This window comes from Mustelus asterias, chromosome 18 (genome assembly GCF_964213995.1).
Source record: "Mustelus asterias chromosome 18, sMusAst1.hap1.1, whole genome shotgun sequence".
NCBI lineage: Eukaryota > Metazoa > Chordata > Chondrichthyes > Carcharhiniformes > Triakidae > Mustelus > Mustelus asterias.
In genome coordinates this window covers 45,786,318-45,798,677 of record NC_135818.1, presented here as the reverse complement: position 1 = coordinate 45,798,677, position 12,360 = coordinate 45,786,318, and the positions used below count along the sequence as shown (strand labels likewise).

Genomic DNA, 12,360 nt, shown 5'->3' with positions numbered 1-12,360 from the left:
CACACTTGATGGGCCAAATGACCTACTTCTGCTCTTAGTCTTATAGAAGAAATAATGGAAGCTTGTCAAATGTATAGTGATAATCATGGGGTTTTAATCTATATATAGACTGGAAAAATCAGATGGGTGATGTTAGCCTGGATGGTGAATTCATGAAAGGGTTTCAGGATAGACTCTTAGAACAGCACATCCTGACACCAACCAGGCTGTACTTGACCTCTTATTGTACACGAAGGTAGGATTAAATCATGACCTTGTAGTGAAGACACCACTAGGTCTCTAGGTAACAGCAATCATAATATGACTGAATTTTTCATTCAATTTCAATGTGTCTAAGACTTTTATTCTAAACTTAAATAAGGGCATTTATGAGGGCATGAAAGCAGAGCTATCTAAAGTAATATGGGTGCAGTGGCAGACATTTAAGGGGATATTTCAGATAGTATCTGGCCACTATAATTTTATTACTGATTGTGCAAGTGTTGTCCACCGATGCTTGTAGCATTGTGTAATTGTGCAAAATGGGTGGCAGTTCAGAAGATTGGACATAATATAAAACGGCAAAGAATAGCTAAAAGATTAATAAGGAGAGAAACATTAAGAGTATGAGAGAAAGCTAGAAATATATAGATATAGTAAGTTTCTGTGGGTAGTTTTAAAAAGAGTTAACAATGTGAGTGTTTGTCCTATAGAAAGGTGAGTCTGGGAATAAAAAAAAATAAGGAGCTGGTGGGTGAATTGAACAGGTATTTTGCATTGGTTTTCTTTGTAGAGGGTTACAGGGATAGTGCCTGGGTGGGATTGTTGTCGGTGCAGACTCGATGGGCCAAATGGCGCCTCTGTGTTGTAGGGATTCTAGCATTCTTGAAATAGCAGTAAATCAGGAAATGGAATGGGGGGAAGAATCGAGAATTTTAATCACCAGGAATGTGATACTGAGCAAATTGTTGGAGCTATGGGTTGACCAAGTGCCTCCCAGGCCCAGATGTACTTCCTCGTAGAGTCGTAAAAGAAGTGGCTAGTGAGATAGTTGAATGTAAGTCCTTTATTCAAAAAGGGAGAAAGACAGAAAGTTGGAAACTATAAGCCAGTTAACCTAACATCTGTCATAGGGAAAATTTAAATGAAGACGTTATAGCACGGCATTTCAACAAATTGCAGGTAACCAGGCAGTCTGAATACAGTTTTTATGTTTAATAAATTCATTGGAGTTCTTTGAAGAAGTAATGTGCTGTGGATAAAGGGGAACAGGTAGATTAGTGGATTTTTGATAAGATGCCACATCAGTTTATTGTGGAAAATGAAAGCTCATGGTGTAGGGGGCAAGATATTGGCATAGAATATTGGCTACTGAACAGGGGAGAGTAGGCAGAAGTAGGTAATTGGCATTTCCTTAGATCTTTTTTAAGCATTGGAACAGCATTTGCATTTCTCTAGTCCTCTGGTACCTCTCCTGTAGCTAGTGAGGATTGGAAAATCATCCTCTGAGCATCTATCTCCTCCCTAAACCTCCTTCAGCGGCCTTGGAAACATTCCATCTGGCCCTGACAATTTAGCAACTTTCAAGGATTCCAACCCTTCGAGTACTTCCTCTCTCATTATAATTATCCTGTCCAGTATCTGTGTTCCACCTGGACTACGATATCTGCCTCATTCCTTTCCTTTGTAAGCACAGAAACAAAATACTCATTTAAAACCCTCCCACAGCCTCTGCACCTATACACATTTCCTCCATCATCTCTGATGGGTCCCGCTTTTTTCTTGACTAACCTTTTACCAGTAAATTAAAATACCTTTTGGGTTTTCTTTAACTTTAGTTGCTAATTGTTTTCCATGCCCTCTTTGATTTCCTTATTCCTTTTTTTTACTTCATCCATGCACTTCCTATATTCATTTAGACTATCTGCATTGCTTAGTTCTTTGTGCCTATTGTATGTTTATGAGGAATTATTAGACAACGAGGCTTGTATCCGCTGGAGTTTGGAAGGGTTGATCTAAACATACAAGATCCCGAGAAGTCTTGGCAGGCTGAATGTGAAAAGAATGTTTCCTTTTGTGGGACAATCTACAACTAAGGGCCTTTGTTTAAAAATAAAAGGTCTCCCGTTTACGACACAGGTGAGGAGAAATGTTTTTCTCTCGGGGTCATGAGTCTTGGAACTCTCTTCCTCCAAAAGGCGATGAGAGCAGAGCCCTGTGTCGGGGGTAGGCAGGAATGTGGCGTTAGAGTTGCAACTGCATCAGTCGTGATCCTATTGAATGGTGGAGTAGGCTTGAGGGGCTGAGTGGCCAAAATGTGTAAGTTTCCAATTTTTAAAAAAAAATGGGAGGATGATAGCTGAATTTTCTTGGGATATGGGTGTAATGGGCAAAGCCCTCATTTATTGTCCATCCCTAATTGTCCTTGAACACCTGCAGTCTATTTGGTGTAGTTACACCTGCAGTGCTGTTAGGAAGGATTTCCAGGATTTTGGCTCAGCAAATGGAGTATATATGTCAATCTGTTTGGACAGATTTAATGATGCTTTTGTTTGTGATTATTGTTTTAATTAATGATGAGTGGAGATTAATACAATTCACTAAAATTACTGTAATTCTGTTGCGGTGTGCTACACACCAGGTCACATCACTGAAGCAATATTCTACATGGACCTCTTTTTGCTTTTGAGTTGCTGCTTGATTTGTAGAACAAAAAAACACTACTGTGGAATACCCGCAAAAAAAAAATCTCATTGGTTGATGGCCAATGCTCTTTGATGCCATTATGCAGTATTGATAGTAGACATCAAATCAAATCAAAACCTGCAAATAGGTTAAACAGCTGGCTTGTTGAAAGAATGAAAATCACAATTTTATTTTGCTTCCATGTCGGAGTATTGTAAAGTGAAGTTATGGTTGCATTCATGATATATGTGATGATTTCTGCATTTTGTATGGAGAAGTAGGTTTTTGATGCTGTGGCATACTTGATAGATCTGTGCATTTTAATTATCAATTCTATTAACACCTCATCAGGAAGCTGTTAACTGTGAAATAGCAGACAGCTGTAGTTGATCTTTCCCTCTAATGTCCAGCAGTTATAATCTCTCAGCTGTATGCAGACATTCAATCTTTATATAAAAATTACTAGATTGAGCAATTGAGGTTGTATGTTTTTATTTCAATATCATTATTTATCCCTGAAACTGCATTTTCAGAAAATGACTGAAGAGAGGGAAAGTGGAGTAAATTAATATCCAAAGCATTCTTTAGACCAAACTTATTTCTGCGATTATATAACGTAGTGAATGTAATTTGGTTATGTTTCATCAGTTGACATTTATCTCTTGCACAGAGGTGTGTTTTACAAAAATGCCGTGGCACTGATTTCTGTCTTGGTCCATTTAGAATTTCATTAATGTCCTGCTCTGTTTGTTTCCGTGATGTAATAGCTCTGTTGTAAATGCAACCGTCTGAAGGTCATGGCCAATTAAGCTGTATCTATGTAGGTCAGATTGGTAATTATATTCAGCATTTGCAAATGATTTTTCATTGTTATAACTTGCTGTAAGGCTCAATGTTAACTCTTAATCTTTTCAAAACGTGCCAATATTAGCTGCACTTTTTAAATTTGTTGTTTAATTATAAAGCAAGCCACTAGCAACCAGGCTGCATTATATTTTCAACTGGAGAAGATTGACTCCTAGCCCAGTGCTAGCACGATTAATGTATTCTGTTGAGAAGTTTATTTTTCGTTGCCTATTCTTGCTTTAGTTGAGGATAGTGGCAGTTTTTTTGTGGAAACGAGTATGAAAACATAAAGAACATTTGCACTAGTTCATAATTCTTGTCAGAGCATTCATTTGCTTATAAAATCATCAAACAGCTGCTGGTGCTGCTATTATTTGAAAATGACAGCTTAATGTGGCTGCCAAACTCTGATATTTACCTGAAGCCAGCTTCCAGCTGCTTTTGCTTTTGCCTTCACTACTGTCAGAATAATTAAAACCCAAGGAATGAGAACCTGCGCCCGTTAGTTAATTGTCAGTGTCAAAGAGATTGTTTGAAAGTAATTGAGACTTAGACTGTTGAACATGTACTTACACTGGAACAGACTAGCCCAAGTTTTTTCTGGCAGGTTAAATAATTAGATCTCATGTACGTACAGGAGCTTCATGATGTTCCATATATTTTCATGCCAATTCTCTTTTTAGTCTACCAATATAACACAGCTTTTGGGAAACGTGGACAGTAATTTCCTATTGCTGGCTGCTTTACACTTTAATAACGAAAAGGGCTGCTAACTATTTTTATAGCAAAGCCAGTCAATTGCAGAACTCCTTTTTGAAATGGTGATCCTTTTGGTCGTCATAATCAGAACTATCTGTCTTGGAAAATATGTACTTTTCCATTACGTGCACTCTGTGTGACACTAGTTTGATGTGGCTATGTTGTCTTCCAGTGAACCTTCAGCACCCTCTACTGCACTGGTATTAAACTTTCTTTTTCATCACCAGCCATCCTTATGGCATTCCCCTAAATGTCCAGGCTGACTGAATTCTGCAGGGAAGAGGGTGGGGAAGAAGCATTGGTAAATCAACAACTCGCATTTGTGCAGCAACTTTAATCGAAATAAGTGTAGTCAATAAACAGGGGTCTGACATAAGTGTCCTAGTTATCCAGATGTTCCAGGCTGGAGTGTAGGACCAAGGAGATAGCATCTGCCATGGACCTGTTGTGGCGATAGTGAACTGTAGTGGCAATTGGAGATTGGAAAGCCAGAGGGCAAGAGTTCCCAGATGTGTTCAGGAAACCCTTGCCTCCCGGCGTGAAACTCCCAACTGCCAAAGAAATTAACATCTGGAGGAAGATTGCAATGTCAGACCTGCCCAAAAAAATGGAATGCAACGCTCTAGTTTTCAGACTCTTATGACACTTAAAATCTTTTTGGAAAGATTGTGCCCAGTAATTTAGTGGTTTAAGGGATCCCTCGACTATCTGGTTGACAGATTTGACTTTTATGTTGTTGTCGAATGTTACAGAATTATACTCTCCACTTGTTCATACTAGAAGTGGGATTCGATCTTCCCAGAGCTCATTCTGGTTGTGGCACATAAAGCCATCAATCAAGGGTTGTTTTAAATACAAGTTCCAAGGGTTTGAAAGCACCACATTCTAATTGCTGCATACCCTTCAATCTACATTTCAATCAAAGGTGACCGATCTAACAAGTAGTTCATGGGGGGAAAAAAAGTTGTGAAGTTGTCGGTAATTGGAGGTTTATCATGGAGAACCATTGCTAATTAATTATGAATATAGAAATATAAATTATTTTCATTGTACCAGCTAAATGATAAATTACATCACTACTGTTTTGAATTATGTATCTGTTATCTATTTAGGTTAAGGCTATCCAACGATGAGATAAAACGTGCTATTTTAACAATGGATGAACAAGAAGATCTTCCGAAGGACATGCTTGAACAGGTACTATTGGTTGTGAAGCATTTTGTATTAATGTATGTACTTTTAAGGTTTGTTTATTAGCCATAAGTAGGCTTACATTAACACTGCAATGAAGTTACTGTGAAAATCCCCTAGTCGCCACACTCCGTCTGTTCGGGTACACTGAGGGACAATTTAGCATGACCAATGCACCTAACCAGCATGTCTTTGAGACTGAGAGGAAACCGGAGGAAACTCGGGAGGACATGGGGAGAATGTGCAGACTCGACACAGATCGTCAGACAAGTCGGGAATCAAACCTAGGTCCCTAGTGCTGTGTGGTGCTAACCACTGTGCCACCGTGCTGCCCTATACTTGAGTGGTGTCGCCTCCATGGTAATTTACATTTTGAATGTGAGGGGCCACCATGCATAGGTTAATCTTTACCATGCCACTTCGAATGAGCTGCTGGAAGTATTGTTGTGGTGTGGCACCCAGAACTGTATAAGGGTCGTTCCAAAGGGTGTAGTGGGCTGCAGCAGGCAACCTTTGTTGCAAATGACGCTGTTCGCAGTGCTTGACTAGGCTCTCGATGTAGGCATCAATGCCAGGCCACTGCCACACAACTTCTGCTGAGCATCTTCATCTTTGAAGTGCCCAGATGAGCACTGTGTAATTCCATTAGAAGCGGCTCTTTGCTTGGTACAGGGACGACCACTCTTGCTGCCCAGAGTAGGATGCCATCTTGGCAACTCTCTTCATCCTTACAGGTAACAAATAGTTTCATTCCTTTAGAAAGTGGCTCATTGACCCAACCTGTAAGTATCTTGTGTCTCACTTTGGACAGAAGTGGATCCCGACTGGTCCAGTACCTATTTTGCTTCACCAAGACTGGCAACATGTCCAAAACTTTCAACAGCATGATAATTTCCTGTTGTACTTTCTTCAACACTTTTTCTTGTAAAGGTAGGCGGCTAAGTGCTTTGCATTTGCTATGACCTCCAGCCAGCTTTCCATACAGGTCTTCAATCTTCGGGATTGAATGTTTATCCAGCTTGATTAACTGTTAACTTGTAATCACCACTTGTAATCTGAGTTAGTGCAGTTTTGGTATTTTTAGGATTGTCCCCTGGAGTTTGAGTAGGGTTTAATTTAGCTGCGTCACAGAGAGTCATGTGAATGGGCGGAGCTAGCTTTACAGAGACATTATTGGTTCATTTTAATCCAAAACTACCATTACTGCTTGGATTACACTTCACCTTGTAAAGTAGGGGAAGTTGCTTCACGGGTTATGCCTCCAGGAGAAAAACAACCATATATTTTCCTTTGTTTACTCTGACTATTGCTGAATGTCCAGTTTCAATATGGGAACTATGGATGCCTCCCAGTCCAAGAACTGCGCTGATTGGATAATGCCCAGTTCTTATTCTAATCTTCAGTATTTACTTTCTCTTCTAAAGCATATAGAGTCATAGAGGTTTACAGCATGGAAACAGGCCCTTTGGCCCAACTTGTCCATACAACCCTTTTTTTTAAAAACCCCTAAGCTAATCCCAATTGCCCGCATTTGGCCCATATCCCTCTATACCCATCGTACCCATGTAACTATCTAAATGCTTTTTAAAAGATAAAATTGTACCCACCTCTACTACTACCTCTGGCAGCTTGTTCCAGACACACTCGCCACCCTCTGTGTGGGGAAAAAAATTGCCCTTCTGGACACTTTTGTATCTCTCCCCTCTCACCTTAAACCTATGCCCTCTAGTTTTAGACTCCCCTACCTTTGGGAAAAGATATTGCCTATCTACCTTGTCTATGCCCCTCATTATTTTATAGACCTCTATAAGGTCACCCCTCAGCCTCCTACGCTCCAGAGAAAAAAGTCCCAGTCTATTCAGCCTCTCCTTATAACTCAATCCATCAAGTCCCAGTAGCATCCTAGTAAATCTCTTCTGCACTCTTTCTAGTTTAATATCCTTTCTATAATAGGGTGACCAGAATTGCAAGTATGGTCTTACTAATGTCTTGTACAACTTCAACAAGACGTCCCAACTCCTGTATTCAATGTTCTGACCAATGAAACCAAGCATGCTGAATGCCTTCTTCACCACTCTGTCCACCTGTGACTCCACTTTCAAGGAGCTATGAACATGTACCCCTAGATCTCTTTGTTCTGTAACTCTCCCCAACACCCTACCATTAATTGAGTAAGTCCTGCCCTGGTTCAATCTACGAAAATGCATCACCTCGCATTTGTCTAAATTAAACTCCATCTGCCATTCGTCAGCCCACTGGCCCAATTGATCAAAATCCCTTGCAATTGGGAGATAACTTTCTTCACTGTCCTTTATGCCACCAATCTTGGTGCCATCTGCAAACTTACTAACCATGCCCCCTATATTCTCATCCAAATCGTTAATATAAATGACAATGATCCCTGAGGCACACCGCTGGTACTAGTGATATTGGTTTCACCATAAAGAATCGAGAGGTTGCCTCTGGATCCACATAGATCTTCGCATGCAGGCCTTTTATTTTGCGCAATTCATCCTTGAAGACTCACTCATTTCTTTATCAGTTCAAGCAGTCCTCCTTCCCACACTTGGAAAATCTCAGTCCAGTTTAACTTGATTTGCTTATACCAATCGTGCCCAAGGTCCTTCACCTGTCACTATGATCACTGGGAGTTGGGCAGACTGTTGCCCATAGCTTACAGGTGCCATTGAAGTGCCCACTATTTTTATCGCTTCTCCAGTATAAGTTTACTTGGCTGCAATACTTTTTGAATCGAATTGTTGGACGACAACTCTCAAGTACCGATATGTATGCTCAACTATCACAGTAGCTGATTCCCCTGCATCAACTTCCATCTTAAGAGACTTCCCATTTACCCAGAGCATTACAGTAATAGGGGCTATCTTGCCCTCTTTTTTAAAAAATATTAAACAGTGAGAGATTATTTAAATCATTGGTGCTAGACTCTTCTACATTGTATAATGACGGATTATTTAATCGGCTACTCAGGGCGGCACAGTGGTTAGCACTGCTGCCTCACAGCATTCTGATCCGGGTTCAGTTCCGGCTTTGGGTCATTGTGTGGAGTTTGTACATTCTCCGCGTATCTGCGTGGGTTTCCTCCAGGTACTCCAGTTTTCTCCCGCACTCCAAAGATGTGCATGGTGGATTGGTCATGCTAAATTGCCCCTTGGTGTAGGGGGATTAACGGGGTAAAAAGGTGGGGCATAAGCCCTGGGTGGGATAGTTGTCGGTGCACGCTCAATGGGCTAAATGGCCGCCTCCTGCAATGTAGGGATTCTATGTCCTGACTTGGCTCTGCAACAATGCCTTAAATGGCCTCTCCTATGACCAAAAAAACAGTCAACTCCCTTATGCCTGCAGAATTCAGGAGAGTGATTACCTTTATATTGGTAACATTCCATTTCAAACTTTGCAATCACCTCCCAAGATGACTGAGTATAGAAAACCACGCTTACTAAGGTGATCCCCACCCTGCTCTTCGATTGTTTCCCTGGGTCATGTGACCCTTACTCTGAAGATTGCCCCTTTTAAGGATCAATCACCACAGGCATGCTCCGCACAATATAAAAAATGTTCTAATGAGCAAAGCTTTGAAGTATTGTGAGGCGGCTAAAGATGGTCTTCGAGAGGGCATAGGCTGGTGGAATGGGAGGACTCATCGTGGCTGAAGTTTAATGCAAAGAAGTGCAAAATGGTAGTTTTTGCTAGGAGGAATATGGAGAGGAAATTCACTTTCCAAAGAGAACTGAGGGATTGCTGTGTACTCTGTTTCACGGAGACGTGGCTCATCCCTGCTTCACCAGACAGTGTCCTTGAATCAGAGGGTTTCTCAATCCATCGAATGGACCGCACAGCGGCCTCGGGCAAGGCTAGGGAAGGTGGGGTCGGCTTCCTAATCAACACCTCGTGGTGCCTAGACGTAGCAACACTGGCAACTTTCTGCTCCCCAGACCTAGAATACCTGGTGCTAAAATGCCGTCCTTACTACTTTCTGTCCTGTCTGGAGACGATACACATCTCTCTAACCTGAGCTTAACACTCTCTCCACTCACATTGTCTGTACCTTTAAGACTTGATTACCTGTAAAGATTCGCATTCCAATCATTATTTTGTAAATTGAGTTTGTGTCTTTATATGCCCTGTTTGTGAACAGAACTCCCACTCACCTGACAAAGGAGCAGCGCTCCGCAAGCTAGTGGATTTTGCTACCAAATAAACCTGTTGGACTTTAACCTGGTGTTGTGAGACTTGTTACTTTGTTTACCCCAGTCCAATGCCGGCACCAAGCTAGAGTCCCAGGCTAGCCGCACTGACCCCTGCCGACTGCGGCATGGTCTGCAAGACGTAACAGGCTACAAGATGAAGGCATGTAAAATCGCCGGCTCCAACGTACTCCTCCCTGATTAGCTCAATGCATTCTACGCCCCTTTTGAGCAAGAAGTCAGCGAGAGCATGCCATCCATCCTGGAAGTCTTGGATGAACCTGTATCTGGGGTCACCATTGTAGATGTCAGAGCAGCTTTCTCGAAGGTCAACCCACGGAAAGTGACTAGCCCGGATGGGATACCTGTGAGCATTCAGATCCTGTGCGGATCAGCTGGTGGGAGTATTCACAGATATCTTCAGCCTCTCTTTACAAAACTGAGGTCCCTACCTGCTTCTAAAAGATGACCATCATCCCAGTATCTAAGAAAAACTAAGCAGCGTGCCTTAATGACTATCGGCTGGTGGCTCTGACATCCATCGTTATGAAGTGCTTCGAAAGGCTAGTCACGGCACGAATCAATTCAGCCTCCCGGGCTACCTGGATCCACTACAGTTTGCCTATTGCTGCAACAAGTCCACAGCAGACACCATCACCCTGGCCCTGCACTCATGATGTGGAGATGCCGGCATTGGACTGGGGTAAGCACAGTAAGAAGTCTCTCAACACCAGGTTAAAGTCCAACAGGTTTATTTGGTAGCACAAGCTTTCGGAGTCTCGCTCCTTCAGGTGAGTCAAGTGCACTCAACCGTGGAACACCTAGATAACAAGGACACCTATGTCAGATTCCTATTTATTGATTACAGCTCAGCCATCAACACCATTATTCCCACAAAACTCCTATCTCCAAACTCCATGGCCTGGGCCTCAGCACCTCCCTCTGCGACTGGATCCTGAACTTCCTAACACACAAACCACAATCAGTAAGGATAGGCAACAACACCCCCTCCACGATCATCCTCAACACCGGTGCCCCACAAGGCTGTGTTCTCAGCCCCCTACTATACTCCTTATACACCTATGACTGTGTGGCCAATTTCCCCTCCAGTTTGATTTTCAAGTTTGCTGACGACAGCACCGTAGTGGAATCTCAAACAATGATGAAATGGAGTATAGGAATGAGATGGAGAATCTGGTGAACTGGTGCAGCAACAATAATCTCTCAATGTCAAAAAAACTAAGGAGATTGTCATTGACTTCAGGAAGCATAAAGGAGAACATGCCCCTGTCTACATCAATGGGGACGAAGTAGAACGGGTCGAGAGCTTCAAGTTTTTAAGTGTCCAGATCACCAACAACCTGTCCTGGTCCCTGCCTTGCCAACAGTATAGTTAAGAAAGCCCACCAACGTCTCTACTTTTTCAGAAGACTAAGGAAATTTGGCACGTCAGCTACAACTCTCTCCAACTTTTACAGATGCACCATAGAAAGCATTCTTTCTGGTTGTATCACAGCTTGGTATGGCTCCTGCTCTGCCCACGACTGCAAGGAACTACAAAAGGTCGTGAATGTAGCCCAATCCATCATGCAAACCAGCCTCCCATCCATTGACTTTGTCTACACTTGCCGCTGCCTTGGCAAAGCAGCCAGTATAATTTAAGGACCCCACACACCACGGACATTCTCTCTTCCACCTTCTTCCGTCGGGAAAAAGATACAAAAGCCTGAGATCACGTACCAACTGACTCAAGAACAGCTGCTTCCCTGCTGCTGTCAGACTTTTGATTGGACTTGCTTTGCATTAAATTGACCTTTCTCTACACCCTAGCTATGACTGTAACACTACATTCTGCACTCTCCATTCCTTCTCTATGAACGGTATGCTTTGTCTGTATAGTGTGCAAGAAACAATACTTTTCACTGTTAATACATGTGACAATAATAAGTCATATCAAATCAAATGCTCAATTTTAATGGGCCTACAGACCTAGGGTCATATGTGCACAAATTGTTGAAGGTAGCAGGGCAGGTTGAGCATGGTTGAAAGGAATGTGGAATCCTGGGCTTTCTGAATAGAGTACAAAAGAAAAGAAGTTATGATGTTTTCTAAAGCGCTGGTTCAGCCTCAACTTGAATCCAAATCTGGGTACTGCACTTTCGGAAGTCTGTGAAGGCTATAGAGATGGCCCGGAAATTATTGATAAGAATGTTTCTAGGGATATGGATTGTTGATTCAGTTACATGGATTGATTGGAGATGCTGGGGCTGTTCTCAGAAGAGAAAGTTGAGAGGAAGTTTGAAAGGGATGTTCAAAATCATTAGAGGCCCAGACGGAGAGAAACTGTTCCATTGGCAGAGGAATCAAAAACCAGAGCACACCGATTTAAAGTCTATGACAAAAGAACCAAAAGTGACATGAGGAAGAACTTCCTTACACAGCCAATGGTTACAATCTGGAATGAACTGTGGTAAAGGTGGATTCATTTTTGGCTTTCAAAGGGGAACTGGATAAATGCTTGAAGGGGAAGAAATTTTGAAGGGCCACAGGGCAAGGAGTGCGGCAAGCAAAATTGCTATTGTATTAACCGGCATGGACTGGACAGGCTGAATGGCTGGCCGCCTCTTGTGCTGTAGTCACTCCATGATAGAGGCCAGAATTAGATGGTGCAGATATGACTTGTGGGGCTGGAGCG

The 12,360-nt window shown here is 42.2% G+C and overlaps 1 protein-coding gene across 7 annotated transcripts in view; it reads left to right on the top strand.

The window, feature by feature from the left end:
* The window catches only part of daam1a (dishevelled associated activator of morphogenesis 1a), a 151,031-nt gene that overhangs the window by 111,641 nt on the left and 27,030 nt on the right, over positions 1-12,360 (top strand). For all 7 annotated transcript variants that reach the window (XM_078233824.1, XM_078233828.1, XM_078233827.1 and 4 more), the window contains one exon: positions 5,382-5,466. In XM_078233824.1, the coding sequence (XP_078089950.1) occupies positions 5,382-5,466 (85 nt within the window). The remainder of the gene's footprint in view (positions 1-5,381; positions 5,467-12,360) is intronic.